Source organism: Hyla sarda, chromosome 3 (assembly GCF_029499605.1).
Source record: "Hyla sarda isolate aHylSar1 chromosome 3, aHylSar1.hap1, whole genome shotgun sequence".
In the NCBI taxonomy this organism is placed as follows: Eukaryota; Metazoa; Chordata; class Amphibia; order Anura; family Hylidae; genus Hyla; species Hyla sarda.
In genome coordinates this window covers 345,711,191-345,739,013 of record NC_079191.1, presented here as the reverse complement: position 1 = coordinate 345,739,013, position 27,823 = coordinate 345,711,191, and the positions used below count along the sequence as shown (strand labels likewise).

At 44.6% G+C, this 27,823-nt stretch overlaps 1 protein-coding gene across 6 annotated transcripts in view; it reads right to left on the bottom strand.

The window, feature by feature from the left end:
- ARHGEF33 (Rho guanine nucleotide exchange factor 33) overlaps window positions 1–17,383 on the bottom strand; it is a 114,006-nt gene extending 96,623 nt beyond the window's left edge. For 2 of the 6 annotated variants that reach the window (XM_056567462.1, XM_056567463.1), the window contains exon 1: window positions 16,775–17,381. In XM_056567462.1, the coding sequence (XP_056423437.1) occupies window positions 16,775–16,874 (100 nt within the window). In that variant the 5' untranslated portion in view covers window positions 16,875–17,381. Of the gene's footprint in view, window positions 1–16,293; window positions 16,714–16,774 lie in introns of those variants that run through there. The other 4 variants (XM_056567467.1, XM_056567466.1, XM_056567468.1 and 1 more) reach the window with 3 other exon arrangements.
- Window positions 17,384–27,823: the final 10,440 nt, after the last annotated feature.

Here is a 27,823-nt window from a genome sequence, read left to right as displayed (position 1 = left end):
AATTTATGTTACTTCCCTGCTTTGGTGCTTTTCGGCTTTCCTGGCCACTCATTATGGCTGATGAAAAATCCAAATTGCAGAGATGGAACAACCATGTTAAAGGGGTACTCTGGTGGAAAACTTTTTAAATCCAAATTGCAGAGATGGAGCAACCATGTTAAAGGGGTACTCTGGTGGAAATTTTTTTTTTTTTTTTTTTAATCAACTGGTGCCAGAAAGTTAAACAGATTTGTAAATTACTTCTTTTAAAAAAATCTTAATCCTTCCAGTACTTATTAGCTGCTGAATACTACAGAGGGAATTATTTTCTTTTTGGAAGACAGTGCTCTCTGCTGACATCACGAGCACAGTGCTCTCTGCTAACATCTCTGTCCATTTTAGAAACTGTCCAGATTAGGAGAAAATCCCCATATGCTGCTCTGGACAGTTCCTAAAATGGACAGAAATGTCAGCAGAGAGCACTGTACTTGTGATGTCAGCACTGTGTTCCAAGAAGAAAATAATTTCCTCTGTAGTATTCAGCAGCTAATAAGTACTGGAAGGGTTAAGATTTTTAAATAGAAGTAATTTATAAATATGTTTAACTTTCTGGCACCAGTTGATTAAAAAAAAAAAAAAAAGTTTTCCACCCCTTTAAGTACCCCTTTAAGCTATGCTTACACAGAATGTTTGTTACAAGTTAGAGGTATAGGAAGAGAGTATTCACCAAACCAATGCCTCTAATGCATACTTCTGTTGTATGCAACTGAATAACCATACAGTGGCATACGTGGATCATTGAAGCAACACAAAAGAAAAATGTATACTGTACTGTATATGTCTTTATCAGTGACCAATGTATGAAAAAGCACAGTCTGCTGGACTTTTTTTTAGATAGTACAAAAGGCATCCAGAACATACCACCTCAACAGAGGCCAAAAGGACACTGTTTTGACATTCATCAGGTCAATAGAGGCCTACAGCTATGTTTAAAGAAATAGAAAAACAAAAAGGACCACACAAGGCGCCTAGTGCATTATCCTAGGGTGCAAGAGAAAATAAAAAAAGGTGCTGGTATTGAGCTCACCTTGAGCGCAATAATATGCGCATATCACCCATATAGCTGGGGTATAAGGAAATGAAATGATGCCGGGAGTGCTGCACTGCCGTCGGGATGTGGATACAGATGGACGTCTGTCCACAGAGAATGCAAGATTAACCGAAAAGAAGAGATCCCTCTTAGGCGCTGCTTCTCCCAACAAATTTCTCTTAGACGTAAGTAGATGAAAATTAAGTCTTTTTTATTATACCAATTGAAATTGGTATAATAAAAAAGACCTAATTTTCATCTACTTACGTCTAAGAGAAATTTGTTGGGAGAAGCAGCGCCTAAGAGGGATCTCTTCTTTTCGGTTAATCTTACAGCTATGTTTGGCATATGCCCTTGGAGCTTTCCAAGTGCATGCGCTAAACATGTCAGACCAAACACTTGGGGGGAGATTTATCAAACCCTATTCTGAGGAAAAGTTGCCCATACCAACCAATCGGCTCGCTTCTTTCATTTTTAGAAAGGCCTCTGAAAAAAGGAAAGAAGCGATCTGATTGATTGCTATGGGCAACTGGTCAACTTTTCTTCTGAACAGGTTTTGATAAATTTCCCCCTTTGTGAACATAATCTCACAAAAGATGTAAATATATAATAGGTGGGGGTACGACCTCTGCAACAAAAGGTCAGAATAAAACCCTGCTAAAAAAGAATCCTAACAATCAGATCCAACATTACTGACATCTAGATTGATAAGTTCTTGATAAAGTATGAATGCATGATATTTATCCTGAACAATGTTTAATAAAAAAAAAAAAAAAATGGTATGAAATGTAACTTCCCAACTCTACAGTGAATGGGAACATTTGAAGCTTTTTCCGTATCAGGTCCGATGTGCAGAACACAAACTATAATGTGATTTTGTTTACACATTTTTTTTGTTAGTCTTTTCTTTATAGCACATGCATATTTAATACGCAGCCTACTCCTTTTACATCTCCTTCTTTATCTTCTCACTAGGTCTTTTTCAGCTACCCAATTTAAAGCTAAAACTGCTGCCTAAGATAACTGCAGCCTATTGTTTGCCATACACATACATACCTTTTTTAAATACTGTATATTTTTATTAAACATTTTCAATATAATACATTTTCAAGTAAAGAAAATATAACAAGTTCTTGAGAAAGCAGACACAATAGTAGCATCAGTGTCAAAAAGAAGTCACATGACATCCAGATTAGAAAGCCTATCTCCAACCCCCCCCCCCCCTCTCCCAAGCCCACAGTTCAGTGAGCAAGTTCAGTAGGAAAGGCAGTAAACAGTGATCCTAGTGATGGCACAGTCTCTCGGTATGTAACAATCCCTGTCTAGGTCAGTTGCAGGTTCCAAAGGTCGGACAAAACCACATCAGTTTCCCTAGTCCCCCACACATATCATGCGAGCACTATCCCCTGACCAGGAGACTGCACTCTAGTTCTGCAGCACCTCCAATTTACTCCCAGGGGATCCAAACCTGAATAAATGTAGTTAGAGAGGTGGCCAGACTAGTTTAAGTATCAGGCAGACACAGTGCCCCTAGGGAACCTTTCAGAGATTCCATATTATACCAAGTGGTATATCAAAAAGGCCGTACAGTATCAGCAATCTCCTGAGAGTCAAAATGAGTCACAATAAAGGATTTCCATTTGTGAAAAAAGTTTCGTTCAGCATCCAGCCTGTCCACTGCTAGAAAATACTTTAGTTGGGTTATCAGCATAGACAAATCTGGAGTAACAGCGTCCAACCATTTGGCGAAAAGGCATCTCAGTGCCACTAAAAGAAGAATATGCAGGAACCGTGGAAACCTCTTCTCGCCTCCCTCTCCCTTCTCAGGTGGGCGTGGTTGGTTGAATAACAAGGACTGGGGAATGAATGGGACACCCACCTGCCAGTGATCCCAGATATATGTCTGTATAAGCCTCCAATACTTGGCCGTGTTAGAGCACTCCCAGACGCCATGATACATATTTGTAAGTGGAGCCTGGCACTTAGGGCATTTGGTTATCCTATCGGATAATCCTATCTGGGAAGGATGGGGAGGGCAATATTTTAAAACTTTACAAAGCCGTGTGGGCTACCTTAAAATAAGTCTCTGTCCACCTCACCATTAATAAAAAAAATTAACATCCATGATATCAGAGTCCCCTGTCCACCGTAAAAGTCAGAGATCGACGATCTCCGCGGGTCACTTCTAATAATGTCATCTAAAGTGTGTGTGGGTGCTTCCCTCAAGACAAGAGGAATGGGAGGCCAAATACCTTCCGCACCTCCTTCCAAGCGACTATCATATCATGAAGCAGCATCGATCCCTTGATCCCAGCCGGGAGCTTCGCATAAGAGGTTTGGAGCAGTGCCGGCAGTGACCAAGGTGCTGCAAGCACCACCTCCACCACTAGGTTAGAGAAATAAGTGGAGCCATGAATCCAATCAATTATATGGTGGAATAAGCAAGCCATGTTATAGCCCCTAATATTTGGGAAATTAATCCCTCCTTCCGCTCTGCAAAGCATACGTTTTTGCAAGGCAATACGCGGGCGCTTACCCTGCCACAGAAAACTTTGAATTGCAGCATTGAGACGTTTAATGCCGGTATGTTTGAGCAAAAGCGGGAACATCTGCAGAGGATATAGCAGGCGAGGGAAACTAATCATCTTAACCAGGTGACATCAACCCAGAAAGGACAATTGTAAAGACTCCCAGCACTTCAGTTCGGACAATATGCGCTTCAAAAGCGGAAGATAGCGTATCCAGTGTCTTCCCAATGCGAATGCCCAGGTAGGTAATGTAAGATGGGGCAACCGATACCTCCAACGCATGCACATCAGAAAGCCACCCGGGAGAGGTCACACCCAGAGGCAATAGCATACTCTTGGTCGCATTCATTTTGTATCCCATAAAACTCTCCACATAGGGCAAAAAAATCAAGAATCCGAGGGACAGCCTCTTTAGGATTGCTGAGATAAAGAAGGACATCATCTGCAAACATTGACAATTTGAGTTCCTGCGTGCCCACCCTTATACCTTGGTAAATATCGGAAGGAAATATAGAAAGTGAGCCAGAGGCTCAATCGCCAAATCAAACAATAAAGGCGACAAGGGGCATCCCTGGCATTTGCCTTTCGCTAATATGAGATGAGTGGATAAAATACCTGGTGTATGCACCCTAGCCATTAGGCCATCATAGAGGCTATAAAAGAGCTAAATCTACCTTAAATCCCAAATTTGGACAGAACCAGTCTCAGCCAGTCCCAACTGAGCTTATCAAAGGCTTTCTCAGCATCTTATGTGAACAAGGCATGTGGGAGCCAGCATGGGACTGGTTCCGAGTACTGTCCATCGCCACTAAGACCTTCCGAATGTTCGTGACCGCTGAGCGGGTCTTAAATGGGCACTGTTCCCCAACAATTTTTTATTAATATGTTGTAGTACTTATGTACTACAACATATCTCTAATATAGATTCATTTTTTTCTTTTTATTAAAATAGTGTATTTTATATTTGAAAACCGGCCACTAGGGGGGTCTCCCTCCGTCACGACTGAATTAGGACGGAGGACGGCCGGCAATTGGTCCTAATTCATTCAGCCTGCGCTCGCTCCCTTCCTGTCAATCAGACAGGTGGGAGCGAGCGCTGTGAATGCCGGGGCTGAGCTCATTGGCTGCCTTTCCTCGCAGCTGCTCCATTGGCTGCCTGCCCCAGCATGTACAGTCTGGAGGCAGCACGGCACTGATTCTCAGTGCTGCGCTGATGCTCCAGGACTGTATATGTCCTGTACGGGTAATTGAGGTCTTATTTCACTTACTCGTACTTTGTTTGGGTCCCGGGTCTCGGCGGTGAGCTTGGCAGGTGGGTGATGCTCCTATACTCCTCCTCCCTGGATAACACTACACTGCTAAACACAAAGGAGGAGACCAAGTAGCAGCCAGTCGTGCTATTGGCCGCTCATCTCTGCGTGCTCCCGACAGGAGCGCAGCATAGATGAGGTGAGGGCGGAAGTTGATGCCTAGTAGACGTCAATGACGTCGCGCCTGCTGGGGAAGTCGGCATCCGGCAGAGCTAGGGAGATGAGCAGTAGATCAGCTCTTTATAAGGTAGCAATACATTTTTTAAAGGCAGGGAGGGGGTTAGGGATAGTTTAGCAATAGTTAGGGACAGAAAAAAAATACAGATGGTGGGAGCTGCTCTTTAACAAATCCCACCTGATGGTCACCAACAAGGAAGGGCAAAAATAAAACAGCCAAGCGATCAGCCAGTATTTTGGAGGGTAGTTTTACATCCTGGTTGATTAGGGAGATGGGGCGGTAGGAGCCGGGTTCCAAGGGGTCCTTGCCAGGCTTAGGGAGTACTTTAATGTAAGCTAGCTTCGCTGCAGGAAAGAGTACGCCAGTGCGCAAAACTTCATTAAAATATGATGTTGAAGGGGGCACTACCTGATCCAAGAGGGGTTTGTAAAACTCGCCCGGATAACCATCTGGTTCCGGGGCTTTTACACTGGCTAGGGAGCGGATACCTGCTGCAACCTCCTCCGCCGTTATATCTACATTGAGCTCCTGATGCTGAGCATCCGACAATGTCGGTAGGTGCAATCCCTCAAGAAACCATTGCCCCTCGGTAGTCGGAGCAGGTGGGGAGAATAGAGAGCAGCATAATAGGAGCCCAAGACAGCATTGATTGAATGTGGCTCATGCGTTGTTTGCCCAGTCGAATTACACAGCACTAGGCGCAAAGGACCCTTTTGCCACCCGTGCAAGTAAACCGCCCGCTTTGTTACCATGTCCAAATAAGTCAGCTTCGAAATGTGACTAATAAACTCTTTCCTTTGTATCATGCCAGAGTTCATATGATGACTTTGCTTCCTGCCATTTAAGTTTATGAGCTGGGGTAGGGGAGTCCAGAAAGCGTGAATAGGCTTCCGCTAAGGCTGCACTTGCCGCTGCATGACCCTTCAGAGTTTGATTGTGTTGCTATAAGACATGATCTTGCTCCTGAGCACTGCTTTCGCTGTTTCCCAGTAAAGGGAGGGGTTATCAATATGTGATGCATTATCAGTCTGAAATTCCAACCACCAACCCCTGAAAAGACTCAAAAAAGATTTGTCCTTTGTGAGATATGACAGAAAGTGCCACAAGTAATCCGAACCCTTAGAGCACGATGGTAGGAGCTGCAGAGTAACTGGTGCATGGTCTGAAATGATCAAATCCCAGATGTCTACCGTGCCCAAACGGGAACACACTAGGGGACTAACCAGGAAATCAATGCGAGACCAAGAACCATGGACATGTGAGAAGTGTGTGTACTCATGGCCATCTGGATGTAGGTGACACCAGGAGTCTAGCAATCCCACTTGCGCTAAGAAAGTGGGGAGAACCATGTCACTCTGATGGGGGGCAACATGCGGTAGAGAAGAACGTCTACGGTCTACTAGTGGGTCAACCACCGAGTTCAAATCATCTCCCTGAATCGTCAGCAGCCCAGCAGTGCCAGTGACTGTATCTGCCAGAGATTGAAAAAAAGAATTATCACCATTAGGCACACTATATATATGATACATATTACCATTATGCACAAGACGTAAATAAGATAAGTGCCCCTCTGCATCCTGTTCATGTGAGAGAATGAGATGGGAAAAAGATTTATGGATCAGTGTTCCGCTAGATGGGTTTTCTGGAGGAGCACTATGTCAGGGTGCAGTCTTTTCAGAAAACGCAGAACTTTCATGCGCTTCTAGGGGGGAGCGCAAGTCCTTAATATTCCATGTTACAATTCTCCACATGGTACAGAATAAACCCCTTAAGGGCTAAGAGGCATGGAAGGGTACAATAGGGGACAATGAGTAAATAAGAGGCGGGAGGCAGAACGGACCATAGGAGACAGGAGGAGAAGGAACAAGAAAGGGAGAGGAGGAACCAAGAAAGGAGTCTGCCAACGCCAAGGAGACAAAAACAGATAGAGATCACATGCCGTGAAGAAGAGTCAGGAAGGGGGAAGGGAGACCACAACACGGAAAAGAACATATTTAACCATGAAAGAAACACTAAAAGAAACATAAATATCCCAGGACAGACCAACATCCTAGGTGTGAACACAGGGGTTGCAGTGTGGGTAATGGACCTCACTTTTTTCAAGCATGTGGGAAGTCAGAGCCCCAACCCTGGACCCCTACAGGATCAGATAACTAGCACAAGGGCCAAGGGCAGCAAGGAAAATAGTAGAGTCTTCAAGAGTAGGTCAACTGTAATAACACCAGCAAGTGTGGGGAGGGACACTACGGCAGAGGCAGTAGAGAACGTATAACTGCAAGTTGGCGTTGACCCCTCCCACCAACACAGGGACAGGACTCTAAACCAATTAAGACAGGATGGCATAGTGACCACACAGTAACACAGTAAATATTCAATCTCCGATCACATCCCATAAAAGTGGAAACAAATAGGGAAGAACAGTTAAAACCAGGTCACACAAAGTAAGAACGGATAGCTTGCATAATTCAGAACTAGAAGATAAAGACCCTGATGGGCGCATATACAATTAACCCCTCGAAATAAGCAGAACTGTAGCACTACAGGTCAATTGTAACAAAAATCACTACTCAGGAACCATTGTCTCCCAAGGAGAAATAGAACAGACAAGCACTAAGATACTCAGTCTGGAGAGGATGATCTGCTGCTCCTGCTCCAAGACCATTTTCTAAGTTTCCTGGTGTCACCCGGGGATCTCGTGCGAATGCTCCTGCGTCTTGAAGGATGAGATGAGGGAGTACCCCGACCCGTGGAGATTGGGAGCGACGAGAGGGAGAGCGGGGGTGATGAACTTGCTCCCGTAAAATATCTGGTAGGGCTGCCTCCGCAGCAGCCGGGGTCTGGTAATAAGAAAAGGAGCCATCTGGATGAAACACTTTCAAAGTAGCTGGTTGTTACGCCGAGCGCTCCGGGTCCCCGCTCCTCCCCGGAGCGCTCGCTTCACTCTCCCCGCGGCAGCGCTCCGGTCACGTCCTCTGACCCGGGGCGCTGCGATTCCGCTGCCAGCCGGGATGCGATTCGCGATGCGGGTAGCGCCCGCTCGCGATGCGCACCCCGGCTCCCCTACCTGACTCGCTCTCCGTCTGTTCTGTCCCGGCGCGCGCGGCCCCGCTCCCTAGGGCGCGCGCGCGCCGGGTCTCTGCGATTTAAAGGGCCACTGCGCCGCTGATTGGCGCAGTGGTCCCAATTAGTGTGTTCACCTGTGCACTTCCCTATATCACCTCACTTCCCCTGCACTCCCTTGCCGGATCTTGTTGCCTTAGTGCCAGTGAAAGCGTTCCTTGTGTGTTCCTTGCCTGTGTTTCCAGACCTTCTGCCGTTGCCCCTGACTACGATCCTTGCTGCCTGCCCCGACCTTCTGCTACGTCCGACCTTGCTTTTGCCTACTCCCTTGTACCGCGCCTATCTTCAGCAGCCAGAGAGGTGAGCCGTTGCTAGTGGATACGACCTGGTCACTACCGCCGCAGCAAGACCATCCCGCTTTGCGGCGGGCTCTGGTGAAAACCAGTAGTGGCTTAGAACCGGTCCACTAGCACGGTCCACGCCAATCCCTCTCTGGCACAGAGGATCCACTACCTGCCAGCCGGCATCGTGACAGTAGATCCGGCCATGGATCCCGCTGAAGTTCCTCTGCCAGTTGTCGCTGACCTCACCACGGTGGTCGCCCAGCAGTCACAACAGATAGCGCAACAAGGCCAACAGCTGTCTCAACTGACCGTTATGCTACAACAGTTACTACCACAGCTTCAGCAGTCATCTCCTCCGCCAGCTCCTGCACCTCCTCCGCAGCGAGTGGCCGCTCCTGGGATACGCTTATCCTTGCCGGATAAATTTGATGGGGACTCTAAGTTTTGCCGTGGCTTTCTTTCCCAATGTTCCCTGCATCTGGAGATGATGTCGGACCTGTTTCCCACTGAAAGGTCTAAGGTGGCTTTCGTAGTCAGCCTTCTGTCCGGAAAAGCCCTGTCATGGGCCACACCGCTCTGGGACCGCAATGACCCCGTCACTGCCTCTGTACACTCCTTCTTCTCGGAAATCCGAAGTGTCTTTGAGGAACCTGCCCGAGCCTCTTCTGCTGAGACTGCCCTGTTGAACCTGGTCCAGGGTAATTCTTCCGTTGGCGAGTATGCCGTACAATTCCGTACTCTTGCTTCAGAATTGTCCTGGAATAATGAGGCCCTCTGCGCGACCTTCAAAAAAGGCCTATCCAGCAACATTAAAGATGTTCTGGCCGCACGAGAAATTCCTGCTAATCTACATGAACTTATTCACCTAGCCACTCGCATTGACATGCGTTTTTCCGAAAGGCGTCAGGAACTCCGCCAAGATATGGACTCTGTTCGCACGAGGCGTTTCTCCTCCTCGGCTCCTCTCTCCTCTGGTCCCCTGCAATCTGTTCCTGTGCCTCCCGCCGTGGAGGCTATGCAGGTCGACCGGTCTCGCCTGACACCTCAAGAGAGGACACGACGCCGTATGGAGAACCTCTGCCTGTACTGTGCTAGTACCGAACACTTCCTAAGAGATTGTCCTATCCGTCCTCCCCGCCTGGAAAGACGTACGCTGACTCCGCACAAAGGTGAGACAGTCCTTGATGTCTACTCTGCTTCTCCACGTCTTACTGTGCCTGTGCAGATGTCTGCCTCTGCCTTCTCCTTCTCTACAGTGGCCTTCTTGGACTCAGGATCTGCAGGAAATTTTATTTTGGCCTCTCTCGTCAACAGGTTCAACATCCCGGTGACCAGTCTCGCCAGACCCCTCTACATCAATTGTGTAAATAATGAAAGATTGGACTGTACCATACGTTTCCGCACGGAGCCCCTTCTTATGAGCATCGGATCTCATCATGAGAGGATTGAACTTTTGGTCCTCCCCAATTGCACCTCGGAAATTCTCCTTGGACTTCCCTGGCTTCAACTTCATTCCCCTACCCTGGATTGGTCCACTGGGGAGATCAAGAGTTGGGGGTCCTCTTGTTCCAAGAACTGTCTAAAACCGGTTCCCAGTAACCCTTGCCGTAACTCTGTGGTTCCTCCAGTAACCGGTCTCCCTAAGGCCTATATGGACTTCGCGGATGTTTTCTGCAAAAAACAAGCTGAGACTCTACCTCCTCACAGGCCTTATGATTGCCCTATCGACCTCCTCCCGGGCACTACTCCACCCCGGGGCAGAATTTATCCTCTCTCTGCCCCAGAGACTCTTGCCATGTCCGAATACGTCCAGGAGAATCTAAAAAAGGGCTTTATCCGTAAATCCTCCTCTCCTGCCGGAGCCGGATTTTTCTTTGTGTCCAAAAAAGATGGCTCCCTACGTCCTTGCATTGACTACCGCGGTCTTAATAAAATCACGGTTAAGAACCGCTACCCCTTACCCCTCATCTCTGAACTCTTTGATCGCCTCCAAGGTGCCCACATCTTCACTAAATTGGACTTAAGAGGCGCCTATAACCTCATCCGCATCAGAGAGGGGGACGAGTGGAAAACGGCATTTAACACCAGAGATGGACACTTTGAGTATCTGGTCATGCCCTTTGGACTGTGCAACGCCCCTGCCGTCTTCCAAGACTTTGTCAATGAAATTTTTCGTGATCTGTTATACTCCTGTGTTGTTGTATATCTGGACGATATCCTAATTTTTTCTGCCAATTTAGAAGAACACCGCCAGCATGTCCGTATGGTTCTTCAGAGACTTCGTGACAACCAACTCTATGCCAAAATTGAGAAATGTCTGTTTGAATGCCAATCTCTTCCTTTTCTAGGATATTTGGTCTCTGGCCAGGGACTACAGATGGATCCAGACAAACTCTCTGCCGTCTTAGATTGGCCACGCCCCTCCGGACTCCGTGCTATCCAACGCTTTTTGGGGTTCGCCAATTATTACAGGCAATTTATTCCACATTTTTCTACCATTGTGGCTCCTATCGTGGCTTTAACCAAAAAAAATGCTGATCCCAAGTCCTGGCCTCCTCAAGCAGAAGACGCCTTTAAACGACTCAAGTCTGCCTTTTCTTCGGCTCCCGTCCTCTCCAGACCTGACCCTTCCAAACCCTTCCTATTGGAGGTTGATGCCTCCTCAGTGGGAGCTGGAGCTGTTCTTCTACAAAAAAATTCTTCCGGGCATGCTGTCACTTGTGGTTTTTTCTCTAGGACCTTCTCTCCAGCGGAGAGGAACTACTCCATCGGGGATCGAGAGCTTCTAGCCATTAAATTAGCACTTGAGGAATGGAGGCATCTGCTGGAGGGATCAAGTTCTCCTGTTATTATCTACACCGACCACAAGAACCTCTCCTACCTCCAGTCTGCCCAACGGCTGAATCCTCGCCAGGCCCGGTGGTCTCTGTTCTTTGCCCGATTTAATTTTGAGATTCACTTTCGTCCTGCCGATAAGAACATTAGGGCCGATGCTCTCTCTCGTTCCTCGGATGCCTCAGAAGTTGAACTCTCTCCGCAACACATCATTCCACCTGACTGCCTGATCTCCACTTCTCCTGCCTCCATCAGGCAGACTCCTCCAGGAAAGACCTTTGTTTCTCCTCGCCAACGCCTCGGAATCCTCAAATGGGGTCACTCCTCCCATCTCGCAGGTCATGCGGGTATCAAGAAATCTGTGCAACTCATCTCCCGCTTCTATTGGTGGCCGACTCTGGAGACGGATGTTGTGGACTTTGTGCGAGCCTGCACTATCTGTGCCCGGGATAAGACTCCTCGCCAGAAGCCCGCTGGTTTTCTTCATCCTCTGCCTGTCCCCGAACAGCCTTGGTCTCTGATTGGTATGGATTTTATTACTGATTTACCCCCTTCCCGTGGCAACACTGTTATTTGGGTGGTCGTTGATCGATTCTCCAAAATGGCACATTTCATCCCTCTTCCTGGTCTTCCTTCTGCGCCTCAGTTGGCTAAACAATTTTTTGTACACATTTTTCGTCTTCACGGGTTGCCTACGCAGATTGTCTCGGATAGAGGCGTCCAATTCGTGTCTAAATTCTGGAGGGCTCTCTGTAAACAACTCAAGATTAAATTAAATTTTTCTTCTGCATATCATCCCCAGTCCAATGGACAAGTAGAAAGGATTAACCAGATCTTGGGTGATTATTTGCGACATTTTGTTTCCTCCCGCCAGGATGACTGGGCAGATCTCCTCCCATGGGCCGAATTCTCGTATAACTTCAGGGTCTCTGAGTCTTCCTCCAAATCCCCATTTTTCGTGGTGTACGGCCGTCACCCTCTTCCCCCCCTCCCTACTCCCTTGCCCTCTGGTCTGCCCGCTGTGGATGAAATTTCTCGTGACCTTTCCATCATATGGAGAGAGACCCAAAATTCTCTCTTACAGGCTTCATCACGCATGAAGAAGTTCGCGGATAAGAAAAGAAGAGCTCCCCCCGTTTTTTCCCCTGGAGACAAGGTATGGCTCTCCGCTAAATATGTCCGCTTCCGTGTCCCTAGCTACAAGTTGGGACCACGCTATCTTGGTCCTTTCAAAATTTTGTGTCAAATTAATCCTGTCTCTTATAAACTTCTTCTTCCTCCCTCTCTTCGTATCCCTAATGCCTTTCACGTCTCTCTTCTCAAACCACTCATCCTCAACCGTTTTTCTCCCAAATCTGTTCCTCCCACTCCTGTTTCTGGCTCCTCGGACATCTTCTCGGTCAAAGAAATTTTAGCTGCCAAAAAGGTCAGAGGGAAAAATTTTTTTTTAGTGGACTGGGAGGGTTGTGGTCCTGAAGAGAGATCCTGGGAACCTGAGGACAACATCCTAGACAAAAGTCTGCTCCTCAGGTTCTCAGGCTCTAAGAAGAGGGGGAGACCCAAGGGGGGGGGTACTGTTACGCCGAGCGCTCCGGGTCCCCGCTCCTCCCCGGAGCGCTCGCTTCACTCTCCCCGCGGCAGCGCTCCGGTCACGTCCTCTGACCCGGGGCGCTGCGATTCCGCTGCCAGCCGGGATGCGATTCGCGATGCGGGTAGCGCCCGCTCGCGATGCGCACCCCGGCTCCCCTACCTGACTCGCTCTCCGTCTGTTCTGTCCCGGCGCGCGCGGCCCCGCTCCCTAGGGCGCGCGCGCGCCGGGTCTCTGCGATTTAAAGGGCCACTGCGCCGCTGATTGGCGCAGTGGTCCCAATTAGTGTGTTCACCTGTGCACTTCCCTATATCACCTCACTTCCCCTGCACTCCCTTGCCGGATCTTGTTGCCTTAGTGCCAGTGAAAGCGTTCCTTGTGTGTTCCTTGCCTGTGTTTCCAGACCTTCTGCCGTTGCCCCTGACTACGATCCTTGCTGCCTGCCCCGACCTTCTGCTACGTCCGACCTTGCTTTTGCCTACTCCCTTGTACCGCGCCTATCTTCAGCAGCCAGAGAGGTGAGCCGTTGCTAGTGGATACGACCTGGTCACTACCGCCGCAGCAAGACCATCCCGCTTTGCGGCGGGCTCTGGTGAAAACCAGTAGTGGCTTAGAACCGGTCCACTAGCACGGTCCACGCCAATCCCTCTCTGGCACAGAGGATCCACTACCTGCCAGCCGGCATCGTGACACTGGTTATTGGAGTTGAAAACGTTTCTTGGTTTTGAACAGTTCAGTGCAAACTTTGCCATATGCCCTCCTTCATTTGGCGACATCAGCAGAAAAGTCCTCAAATATCAATAGCTTCCTGTTACGAAAAGTAAGCAGAGAAGAGCGTTTGGGGTAGGCTAACAGGATCTCCACTTTGTCATTGTATTCCAGCAATTTTAGAATAACTTGTCTCGGGCGGGAGACGGGAGGAATGAGAGGCGGCAGCAGGGGGTTGGCCTAGGCAATGAGCCTTTTCCACCCCTAAAGCTTTGGGCAGGTCACTTTTGCAGAAGTCTTGCAAATCAGATGGAAGTAGAGATTCACTGACCCCAACTAGGCGAAGACTGTTCCGGCAGGAACGGTTTTCTAAAACCTCCAGCTTCTCGCTGACATAGCAGAGGTCGGTTTCAGTTTGGCAAAGTCGGGTAGCAAGGTTACTATATTCATCTTCAAGAGCAATGATCCTTTGCTTCGCTGAGCACCCAGATCAGCTTGAAGTTGTGTGAGTGTAGAGCGCATGGTGTTCTCTATAATAAACTGAATAGTAGGGGTGATCAATTTGACAAGGGCCGCCCCTAGCGTTTGAAGATCCATAGGTGAAGTTAGGGAAATCTCTGTGACACCCGCTAAGGGAGGCAACTGAGGGAGAACAGACTGAGCTGGGACACCATTCTCAGGGCTGAATAAAGGATGACTGTTAGAAACTTCCATAGCCACAGTCTGATGGCAATCTGCTTGTGAATGTACTGAGCTGGGGGCTAAAGTCGTAGCTGCTGTAGTCGTTGGGGGAGCCGTTGCTGACAAGCCCCCTCTTAGAGACCCCTTGTTCAAATAGCACTACATGACAGCTGGGACTAGGAGATCGGGATTCTGTTAAGGAGGAGGACTGAAGGACACAGCCAAGAAAGCTCAGACTTATACCTGAGATGCCTGCCCGTTACCTGTATCGCTCCCACCCGCTTTGCCGGCTGGTAGCGGGGAGCGCACAGGGGAGTGTTTACCACAGCGCTGCATGCGCTGACTTAAGATGGCCGTCGCAACAGGAAGACGGGGAGACCGCCGGAAGGTCGCGGGGTACAGTGCAAGCACCAGGGAGACAATGCGTCAGTAGCCCTCTCTCCGTTCTCCAGGACCCCGAACTGCAGGATGACCAGGTGAGGGACCTCTGTGGTGGCCGTTACGGTGCGGGTATGAGGCCCGGGGTGCAGGAGCTCCCACTCCTTACATGCCAGTGCTGGAACCAGAAGTCCACACACATATTTTGAAGCCTTTAAAGAACAGGGTCAATTTAGGTGACCAGAATACAACTAAAGCTTAAAAGACAATTCCATATTATAGCTTTATAATCAAATTCCCTTACTTTAGCCTTTGGCAGCAGCGATGTAATAGAAACTTGTCCCTGTAGGGACTCATTTACACCTTTGTAGAAATCAAACAAGGATGCCTTAAATTTTATTTTATTTTTTACAATTTGTTCTATGTTCTAGATTGCAGTCCATTTTTGTTCCAATTTTTGTAACAAGCTGCCTATTTACAGCTGCATTTTTCCCCCTTTTTTAAGGGATTATATATTTTCTGTTGTACTGACATGTTACTATAATGTGGATGTAAAAAAATACTTACTCAAAAACATGTGTTTTGAATTTGATCCCGTTGACTATGGGCTAAAAATAATATTACTTTGGGTCTATTGGAACACACTGGTATTGAAAAAATGCCATGGGCAATTAAAAAAACAGCATATAGAAAACATATAAGACAATACAAATGCCTTGACACTATTTTGTTCAAAGAAAATAAACATTGAATGATATGAATCTAATAAAAAAGGGATTCTAATAATACCACTATAATAATACACACTAATCCAAAATAATACACAAAAATTCTAAAGGTACCATAGACATTTTGCTCCAAAATAACTTGTTTTTTCAAGCTATACAATACCAAAGTAACAAAAACATTGAGTGAAAGCTAAGTACATAGTGTAACTATTGTGAGCCTATGTATTGTAATGTGAAGTTGTATTTGTTTTATGAATTGGGAAGTTTCAAATCTGCCATAGCAGATAACTGGAAATTTAGGTCGCTTACCCCCTATAGTGCACAATGCTACATAAACCTAGTATTGCTCTTGTCACAAAGTCAAAGTGTTTAACTGAATGGAAACATTAACTGCAAGGACGTGACAATAAAGAAAAATTCAAATTCAGAAACAGGGCGGCCATGCACATCCGTAACAGATACCAATAGACATACAGCAATAGGGTTAATTGTATCCGCTCCTTATTCCAAATGCAGCTTTTAACCTCTCCCAAAGGAAGAAAGCAGACAGGCAAGGAGACAATGCACATGCAGTTCAGAGAGGATCCTTGGTAGTTTGGCATGAGTGCAAGAACTAACCCAGCTGTGCAATGGTATTTATCCAAAGAACATTCTGTAACAACCATTATCCATAGGGAGATATAAAAATACATTATAAAACTGAATTATATATGTATATAAATATATATGTATATATATATATATCTTATAATGTAAAGCATTTGGCTTACAGAACCTCACACCATGTTCATTCAGTAAAAAAAGTGAAAAATACTACAAGTCAATGATGTGAATGAGCATAAAATAAATGGAATCTTAACAGCATAGTGATGAAGGGTCAACTCACCAGCACAGGTCACTTCAGTGCGGTGTAAGGTACGCCTGTGAGGACAGCTCTGTCTCAGCTGGAGGTGCATGTGAGAAGAGTGGAGGGACTGCAGCCCTCCTTCAGCTCAATGCTCCTGGGCTAGAACTGTCACTAGCTAGTCATTGGTTTTAGAGGCGAGAGGAACTAATGTACTCTTCTTCTTGTTACATAACCTTCAGACTCAGCAATCAAAGCAGTGTGCTCACTTCAAGCAGAACACAGGCTCTGAACAAGGCTGCTCTGTATTTCAGTCCCTAAAGTGAGCAGTCCTGGGAAAGTTAATGGCAACGCATTAACACTTTAAGGCAGATAATGCCATCCTGGCTGTGATGCCCTCTGTCAAAGAAGAAATCTTATCATATATCCATGCAAATGTGTCTCAGTACACATCACAGGCATACTATAGCCACGTATGATTAATGTGAAGCATTATAAGGAGAATATTGATTGGAAGACTTACCCTGATAATTGACGCTCCATACCTCCTCCTTGTTTATTGCTGCACTGCACCACACCTTTGCCCTCAGCAAGTACTTCAATGGCTCTGACCTGCAGAGCATCCCCTCACATAATACTGTATGAGTCTAAACATATGGAGGGCTGAAAAAGAAGTTTGTGCAGTGACTCATTTCTCATCACACACTGTATGTACAACTCAAGGACAGCCTATTTTTTTCTCATATAAAATCTGTACTTCCTCAATTATAATGAAAGGACGGGTTTGGTACAAGATGTTTTCTTATACTAAACGCTTATGACTGTGATTGAAATGACTAGTGTCAACCTGGGTTCGCACATAGTATTGTGGTCAATATTTTTAGCCAAAACCACGAGTGGGTCAAAAACACAGAAGAGGTGAAAATCGTTCCATTATAGTTTTTTCTCTGTGTCAATTTAACCTCTGATGTTTGGCTAAAACCACTGACCAAAATACTAAGTATGAACATAGCTTAAAGGGGTTATCCACCATAAGGTGATTTTAGTAGATACCTGGCAGGTAGTAATGGACATGCTTAGGAAGGATCTGCACTGGTCTTGGAGCTAAATGGCTATGTTGTGAGATTACCATAACACTGTGGCTAGCTGTTTGTGAACTAGTATTTCCTGTTTGACTTTTCTTTTTTTGACTACAAATCCCATAATTCCATTTTCCTCCCTCCCACACATCAGCCACCCCACCTATTGAAACATAAATTAGCTGCATCCATTCAAAAGACATGTGGTTTTCAATCAGGGTGCCTACAGCTGTGGCATTAGTTGCAGTTTAATCTCTCTCCCACAAAGCGATCCCTCCACACATTGAAGCAGACAGGCTCCCTGTCATCAGCTGACTAGTGGGTCAGGTCTCTGCCTCATTGCAACCTGGGAAAATTCTGAGACAACAGTCCTTTTGTATGCTGGTAAAAATAAATATTGGGGTGAAAATCACAGAAGAATTGTGAGAAAACCGTCACACACAGGAACAGACACCATATTATGTTCTTCATATTATGTTATAATTTTTATTATAGTCAAATAAAAAAAATCCTGGAATACCCCTTTAAGGATAAGGAGTATGGCCTCAGACTATGGTCTTTCTTATCCTGTGGACTAACTGATTGGTAGGGGTTGGACTGCTGCGACCACCTCAGATCATGAAAAAGATTGATTTTCCCCCTAGCGACCATTTACTGTTAATGGGACTTCGAAATTGACATTCTATATAAACATAGAACCAACTAGATGTATGCAGGCTAGGAGTTTTTTTTCTTCTTACAAATAAAGATTATTTTTGTGTGGAACTGCTTAAATAATGTATCCCCTATTATGTAGATACATGTAATACACAGAAATAGAGATTATTTTTCATGTTGCCAGGTTCTTATAACCAGTGATTACTGTTGTAGCTTTCAGGTGTTAAGAGGAAATCTAATTCCATTGCTTTTTCCTTTTTTCCCCGTTACTCCTTACTATTTCCTAGGCAGCCTCTACAAGAGATGAATGAATAGTGACATATCTCAAGTTGCTTATTAGCCCATCTGATGAGAGAAGAAGCTGGTGATGTCTGTGTATGTGGGTTTGTAGCCACTGAAACCATTTCATGTGACAAGAGGTACCTCAAACCTTTCAAGAAAAAAATCAACACAGGATCCATAAATTCCACAGAATGGATGAAATAAGCTGCCTCATCTTGTAGCCATAATAATGGATTTTGTTCTTAATGAGGAGACCCTCTATCTAATAATGAGAAGGGAAATGGACTATACGGTATTGACAGATGGTCACAGTTTGGCAAAGTAAAGCTTGATTAGCTGGGGACATCATGTCCATCAATAGGTGATCTAACACAAATGATCCTTGCTGACATACAGTCTGTGTGGGTGTAGTGCTTCTGATTAGTACAATCTTCAGCTTGTTGCTATCATACTTCAATTGCCAAACACAAAAAGGGTGAGTTCATATGTATCAGCCACCACTGCAGAGCGATGTGGTTCTAAAATGGTTGTTAAAGAGGATCTGCCACCACCTCTGACGTTCTGACCTAAGTAAGTTCTAGTATTCAGCATGAAATAACAATTCTGGAGCAGTTTGCCTCCTAACTCCACATTGTGCGGTTCCTGTTATTCCTGAATATTTATTAATAAACTGACAACTAAGTGTTACCATTCCCCTTGTCCTAACACAGTAACACTGGCAGCAATGACACAAAAGTGTCAAGCTATGTAGGGACTTACCCCCAACTGGTAATATCCATTAGTCAATTTATTAATAGATTTATCCAAGACAACATTGCTTTCTATGTGTGATAATACCATATACATCTATCTAATAGTCATACACCTACTAAATATAATACCAGTATACAAGGGATAAATATCATTACCATACCTATTACCAACATACATATATGACCAAATACCAAGACAAACGTTTCCAATTATACCAGGGACAAATAGTACTGCCACATTATGCCCACAGATTACTATCACACAGTCACTGGATAATACCACCATACTGTTACTGAGGAGAACAATCTATATACAGAACAAAATTACACCCATAAAGTGACTATATAATGGTATATTCTAGCTCTACACAGGCTTTGCAGATCACATAGGGGAGATTTGGTTTCAATCTAATTGGTTGCTATGGGCTAATGCAACACGCTTTATTTACAAAGGTTTTGATAAACCTCCCCCATAGTGATTACAGTGTAGTCAGTCTTCTTCCTTTTCCTTTCAACCTCTCCAAGACCGCAATGACGACCTCCCCCGTCCACTACTACTCATATCGGAATTTGCTGAAACAACATCTTAGGCTCTACACTTTTCCAACATCTTCCTTACCTTTTCTTTACCAATAGTGTCCCAGATAGTAATAATGCCCTTCTTAGTAGGTATATGCCCCCAATAGGTAGATATGTGCCCCCCATTAGTTATTTAGATATGTACCCCGAATGGCTAGATAGGTGATTTCTGTGTTGATAAAGGCCCTCCCGTAGGTAGATAGGTGATGCCATAGAAAGTTGTCCAGAGTATGCAAAGGTCCCCCCCCCCTTGAGATTCATAGCTACCCTCAGCGTAGACAGGTCCCCCCTTACAAGAAAAAATAAAATAAACACTACATACTCAGTACTTCTCCACTTCCATGCCGACAGGGATTTCTTCTGTGCATACTAACTTGCTCTCCACACCCATACTGACAGAGACTTCTTCAGAGACAGGCACACGCACATTGGTCCAGAATGGTCCTACCATGTTTTGAAATTTCACAACAGAAAAGTTTCAGATTTTGCACTAAGGCTGACAATGCAGCTCAGAAACTCTAAAGGGTGGGTGGGGGTGTCCTTTGTTTTTTTTTTTTACATATCCCTAGATATTTACTAAGGGTTTTCCTGCAGTTTTGGTGCAAATTAGCAGTTACTTTGCACACAGCTGACCAACTTTTATGTGGTCAGTTTTCAGGTACAATCAACCAAATACACTAACCAAGAATAAGACAATGTAAATTATACAGAATATAAAAGAGTGACATCATCGGATCGGGGGCTTAGAGGTCTTGTGCTGTGTCTGCCCTTTTGTAGTTCACAGGCCTAAGACAGCCAGTGGCCTATGGAGTACGCGACTAGAGATCTCAGGATGTACATCCTCGGGTGTGGCGAGGCAGTGGCACCTGCTTTTTGCTCAGACAGAAGAGTGCTCACCCCTGGCAGATGTAAGTAATGTAAGCAAGGTTTTATAGCTGTTCACCTGTACTATAACCCAGTATATTGGGTCAGTGCGAGTGAACAGCCTTTCAGTTTCAGGGCATTCAGAGATTCAAAGTACCCTGGATTCCTGGTGCTAGCGACTGCGTCCCCCCAAGGCCAGGTAAACGGTGGTGTCCTATACAGGTTCCTACCTTGCCTACCCCTTGTCTAATCTCTAATCTATGCAGCAATCATCAATTAGTTTGAAAACCATTATCAATTTCTGGTAAACCATTTCCCCCACACCTCGGTAATGTTGTTGCTATTTTGTGTGAACACTTACTAGTATACACTGATCAGCCGTAACATTATAATGAGGTAAATAACAACAGCACCTGTCAGGGGGGTAAGAAATATTATGCAGCAAGTGAACTTTAAGTTTTCAACATTAATGTGTTGAAATAAGGAAAATGAGCTACTGCAACAGATAAGCAAGTGTGTTTCTATAACCCAATATAAGTGAATGGAAACAACTGATCACATTTGAGACAAAAATGCATTACTTAAATCTTCTCTTCACATGCAAGAGAGGTATCAGCTCACCCCTATCGCCCCTATGTGACACAGACCAGTATGGACAGAGCTCCCACAACAAAATTCAGAGAAAAGGAAGGAGGTCCAGTGCTTTACTCAGGTGAATGAGTTTATTAGATTAACCAGACAAGACAATTGCACATAAGTGACATGTTTTGGTCGCGTGCTGCAACCTTAGTCCAGTATGACTGGACCTCCTTCCTTTTCTCTAAAATCTTCTCTGCATGCAAAAATTATAAAGAAACACATATCCATATAGTGGTACAAACATGGCTACATGTACATAAATAATATACCGTACACACTCATAAGTGAGGAAAAAGTACATTATAACAAGCATATCTTCATAACACATACGTGTAAACATGTGGTTTTTTTTTACTTGTTTGTAGACACCCTTATTAGACATCTTTCTATTTATTAATATCTCCTGAAGTGCCACACAAAAATAACATGGTGCAGATTTATAAAACAGTGTACATTTGTTTTTATCTGCATGATTGCAGTTTATTTAATTATATAAACTAAATACTGGTGAACATTTTACTAAAAGAAGATATACCTGCAAGGTAAACCCTAATTGAATCATCCAGAGTTCATGTCTTCTTTGAACTACTGCAAAAGACATGGACCTCTGGGAATCTGATCATTTGCTTGTTTTAGCAAAATCTAGTAGTCATAAATTATACACAACACTAACAAGGACTATTCATGTTGTTGCAGTGTGCATGTGCACTGCTGATTGTAAAATGTATTTTGCAGAAATAGTTACCTTCAGTTAATATATTACAACAGATAACTACCATACACACTTGTATCCCCAATTTGAAAATTTAGCATTTTTCTAACTTTGAAGCTCTCTGCTTGTAAGGAAAATGTATATTACAAATACCAAATTTTTTTATTCACATATACAATATGTCTACTTTATGTTTGCATCATAAAATTGACGAGTTTTTACTTTTGGAAGACACCAGAGGGCTTTAAAGTTCAGCAGCAATTTTCCAATTTTTCACAAAATTTTCAAACTCACTATTTTTCATGGACCAGCTCAGGTTTGAAGTGGATTTGAAGGGTCTTCATATTAGAAATACCCCACAAAAGACCCCATTATGAAAACTGCACCCCCCAAAGTATTCAAAATGACATTCAGTCATCATTTTAACCCTTTAGGTGTTTCACAGGAATAGAAGCAAAGTGAAGGAGAAAATTCACAATCTTCATTTTTTACACTCGCATGTTCTTGTAGACCCAATTTTTGAATTTTTACAAGGGGTAAAAGGAGAAAATGTATACTTATATTTGTAGTCCAATTTCTCTTGAGTAAGCACATACCTCATATGTCTATGTAAAGTGTTCGGCGGGCGCAGTAGAGGGCTCAGAAGGGAAAGAGCGACAAGGGGATTTTGGAGAGTACGTTTTTCTGAAATGGTTTTTGGGGGGCATGTTGCATTTAGGAAGCCCCTATGGTGCCAGAACAGCAAAAAACCCTCACATGGCATACCATTTTGGAAACTAGACCCCTAGAGGAACGTAACAAGGAATAAAGTGAGCCTTAATACCCCACAGGTGTTTCACGACTTTTGCATATGTAAAAAAAACATTTTTTTTTCCACTAAAATGTGTGTTTCCCCCCAAATTTCACATTTTTGCAAGGGTTAATAGCAGAAAATACCCCCCAAAATTTGTAACCCCATCTCTTCTGAGTATGGAGGTACCCCATAAGTTGACCTGAAGTGCACTATGGGCGAACTACAATGCTCAGAAGAGAAGGAGTCATATTTGGCTTTTTGAGAGCAAATTTTGCTCGGGGAGCAAGTCGCATTTAGGAAGCCCCTATGGTGCCAGGACAGCAGAATAACCCCCACATGGCATACCATTTTGGAAACTAGACCCCTTGAGGAACGTAACAAGGGGTACAGTGAGCATTTGCCCCCCACTGGTGTCTGACAGATCTTTGGAACAGTGGGCTGTACAAGTTTTCATTTTCACGGACCACTGTTCCAAAGATCCGTCAGAGACCTGTGGGGGGTAAATTCTCACTGCACCCCTCATTACATTCCGTGAGGGGTGTCGTTTCCGAAATGGGGTCACATGTGTTTTTTTTTTTTTTCTGCGTTTGTCAAAACCGCTGTAACAATCAGCCACCCCTGTGCAAATCACCTCAAATGTATATGGTGCGCTCTCCCTTCTGGGCCTTGTTGTGCGCCCCCAGAGCACTTTGCGCCCAAATATGGAGTATCTCCGTAGTCGGGAGAAATTGCGCTACAAATTTTGGGGGGCTTTTTTCCCTTTTACCTCTTGTGAAAATGTAAAGTATAGGGCAACATCAGCATGTTAGTGTAAAAGTTTTTAATTTTTTACACTAACATTCTGGTGTAGACCCCAACATTTCCTTTTCATGAAGGGTTAAAGAAGAAAATACCCCCCAAACCTTGTAATGCAATTTCTCCCGAGTACGGCGATACCCCATATGTGACCCTAAACTGTTGCTTTGAAATACGACAGGGCTCCAAAGTGAGAGCGCCATGTGCATTTGAGGCCTAAATTAGGGATTTGCATAGGGGTGGACATAGGGGTATTCTACGCCAGTGATTCCCAAACAGGGTGCCTCCAGCTGTTGCAAAACTCCCAGCATGTGTGGACAGTCAACGGCTGTCCGGCAATACTGGGAGTTGTTGTTTTTCAACAGCTGGAGGCTCTGCTTTGGAAACAGTGGTGTACCGGACGTTCTTATTGGGGGAGGGGGGCTGTGTAGGGGTATGTGTATATGTAGTGTTTTTGAAGATCTTCACTGCTGCCTCTGAGGACCATATACTTACCTGCCGGTCCCGTCGCTGCTCGTCCACGTGGCCGGTCCCGCGCTGCTCCTCGGTCCCTCCGCTGGTTCGGGTAAGGACGCCGGTCCCCTCCTGTTCCCCCCCTTATGCTGCAGGTCCCCGCGAGCCCCCGCAGCCATCGTCCCCCGTTCTGCCCGACTTCCAGGGGTGGGCAGTGCGGGGGATCTGAACTTTCACCCCAGATCACTGTGATTGGTCCACAGGGACCAATCACAGTGATCGCTGACCAGGACCATCAATGGATGGTCCTGGGGGGTGAAGCAGAAGTTGTCCCCTGCTGGAATCGCCGGGTTAACTGAATGTCATTTATAAACGTTGGGATGCGCGAACGCACTGCACAACCCGCCGTTTATATATGACATTCTGCGGGAAGGGGTTAAGAGTCTCCTCTGTCCTCCACTCCACCTGTATTAATGGCTCCTGTTTGAACTTATCAGTATAAATGACACCTGTCCACAACCTCAAACAGTCACACTCCAAACTCCACTATGGCCAAGACCAAAGAGCTGTCAAAGGACACCAGAAACAAAATTGTAGACCTGCACCAGGCTGGGAAGACTGAATCTGCAATAGGCAAGCAGCTTGGTGTGAAGAAATCAACTGTGGGAGCAATTATTAGAAAATGGAAGACATACAAGACCACTGATAATCTCCCTCAATCTGGGGCTCCACACAAGATCTCACCCCGTGGTGTCAAAATGATCACAAGAACAGTGAGCAAAAATCCCAGAACCACACGGGGGGATCTGGTGAATGACCTGCAGAGAGCTGGGACCAAAGTAACAAAGGCTACCATCAGTAACACACTACGCCGCCAGGGACTCAAACCATGCAGTGCCAGACGTGTCCCCCTGCTTAACCCCTTAAAGGGGTACTCCGGTGAAAAACTTTTTTTTTTTTTTTAAATCAACTGGTGCCAGAAAAGTTAAACAGATTTGTAAATTACTTCTATTAAAAAATCTTAATCCTTCCTGTACTTATTAGCTGCTGAATACTACAGCGGAAATTCTTTTCTTTTTGAAACACAGAACTGTCTGCTGACATCACGAGCACAGTGCTCTCTGCTGACATCTCTGTCCATTTTATGAACTGTCCAGAACAGCATATATTTGCTATGGGGATTTCCTTTTACCCTGAACAGTTCCTAAAAATGGACAGAGATGTCAGCAGAGAGCACTGTGCTCATGATGTCAGCAGACAGCTCTGTGTTTCAAACGGAAAATAATTTCCACTGTAGTATTCAGCAGCTAATAAGTACAGGAAGGATTAAGATTTTTTAATAGAAGTAATTTACAAATCTGTTTAACTTTCTGGCACCAGTTGATTTAAAAAAAAAAAAAAAAGTTTTTCACCGGAGTACCCCCTTTAACGACACAGGACGTATATTTACGTCCTGCGCCGACTCCCGCGATCATCAACGGCCGGGACCCGCGGCTAATACCACACATCGCCGATCGCGGCAACGTGCGGTATTAACCCTTTAGAAGCGGCGGTCAAAGCTGACCGCCGCTTCTAAAGTCAAAGTGAAACTATCCTGGCTAGTCAGTCGGGCTGTTCAGGACCGCCGCGGTGAAATTGCGGCGTCCCGAACAGCTTGCAGGACACCGGGAGATCAGTGTGTGCAGTGTTATAGGTCCCTATGGGACCTATAACACTGCAAAAAAAAAGTGTTAATAAAGGTCATTTAACCCCTTCCCTAATAAAAGTTTGAATCACCCCCCTTTTCTCATAAAAAAATAAAACAGTGTAAATAAAAATAAACATATGTGGTATTGCCGCGTGCGTAAATGTCTGAACTATAAAAATATATCGCTAATTAAACCGCACGGTCAATGGCGTACACGTGAAAAAATTCCAAAGTCCAAAAAAGCGTATTTTGGTCACTTTTTATACCATTAAAAAATGAATAAAAAGTTATCAAAAAGTCCGATCAAAACAAAAATCATACCGATAAAAACTTCAGATCATGACGCAAAAAATGAGCCCTCATACCGCCCTGTACATGGAAAAATAAAAAAGTTATAGGGGTCAGAAGATGACATTTTTAAACGTATACATTTTCCTGCATGTAGTTATGATTTTTTTCAGAAGTACGACAAAATCAAACCTATATAAGTAGGGGATAATTTTAACCGTATGGACCTACAGAATAATGATAAGGTGTCATTTTTACCGAAATATGCACTGCGTACAAATGGAAGCCCCCAAAATTTACAAAAAGGTGTTTTTTTTCTTAGATTTTGTCACACAATGATTTTTTTTTCCGTTTCGCCGTGAATTTTTGGGTAAAATGACTAATGTCACTGCAAAGTAGAATTGATGACGCAAAAATTAAGCCATAATATGGATTTTTAGGTGGAAAATTGAAAGGGTTATGATTTTTAAAAGGTAAGGAGGAAAAAACAAAAGTGCAAAAACTGAAAAACCCTGAGTCCTTAAGGGGTTAAGGACCAAGCGTTTTTTCTGTTTTTGCACTTTTTTCCTTTTTTTCTCCTTACCTTTTAAAAATCATAACCCTTTAAATTTTGCACCTAAAAACCATATGAGGGCTTTTTTTTTGGTGTCACCAATTCTACTTTGTATTAGCGTCAGTTATTTTAACCAAAAATCTACTTTGAAACGAAAAAAGAAAAAAAAAATTATTGTATGACAAAATAGAAGAAAAAATGCCATTTTGTAAAAAAATGTTTGTGTGTGTGTGGGGGGGGGGGGGGGGGTTGGTTACGTTTCTACGTAGTAAATTTTTCGGTTAAAATTACACTTTATCTTTATTCTGTAGGTCCATATGTATAAATTGATACCCTACTTATATAGGTTTGATTTTGTCGTCCTTCTGGAAAAGATCATATCTACATTCACAAAAATCAATACATTTAAAATTGTCCTCTTCTGACCCCTATAACTATAACTAATTAATTTTTTCGCGTACAGGCTGGTTTGAGAGCTAATTTGTTACGCCGTGATCTGATGTTTTTATCGGTACCATTTTTGTTTTGATCAGACTTTTTAATTGCTTTTTATAAAAAAATTTATGGTATAAAAAGTGACCAAAAATACACTATTTTGGATTTTTTTTTGCACGTATACCAGTGTGGTTTAATTAATTATATATTTTTATAGTTCGGATATTTAGGCACGCGGCGATACCACATGTTTATTTATTTTTTATATGGAAAGGGGGATGATTTAAGCCGCATGTCGGCTATTAACACCAGCCCCCAGCTACAGGAATCAGCTGGGGGCTGGCTGGTATGACATGGGCTCAAGTCGGGAGCTTGTGTCATACCCCGTTAACGGCACATGGACGAGTATAGACGTCCATTGCCGTTAATGGGTTAAGCCAGTACATGTCCGGGCCCATCTGAAGCTTGCTACAGAGCATTTGGATGATTCAGAAGAGCGTTGGGAGAATGTCATATGGTAGGATGAAACCAAAGTAGAACTTTTTCGTAAAAACTCAACTCGTCGTGTTTGGAGAAGAAAGAATGCTGAGTTGCATCCAAAGAAAACCATACCTACTGTGAAGCATGGGGGTGGAAACATCATGCTTTGGGGCTGTTTTTCTGCAAAGGAACCAGGACAACTGATACGTGTAAAGGAAAGAATGAATGGGGCCATGTATCGTGAGATTTTGAGTGAAAACCTCCTTCGATCAGCAAGGGCATTGAAGATGAAACATGGCTGGGTCTTTCAGCCTGACAATGATCCCAAACACACCGCCCGGGCAATGAAGGAGTGGCTTTGTAAGAAGCATTTCAAGGTCCTGGAGTGGCCTAGCCAGTCTAGAGATCTCAACTCCCTTTGGAGGGAGTTGTAAGTCCGTGTTACCCAGCGACAGCCCCAAAACATCACTGCTCTAGAGGAGATCTGCATGGAGGAATGGGCCAAAATACCAACAAGTGTGTAT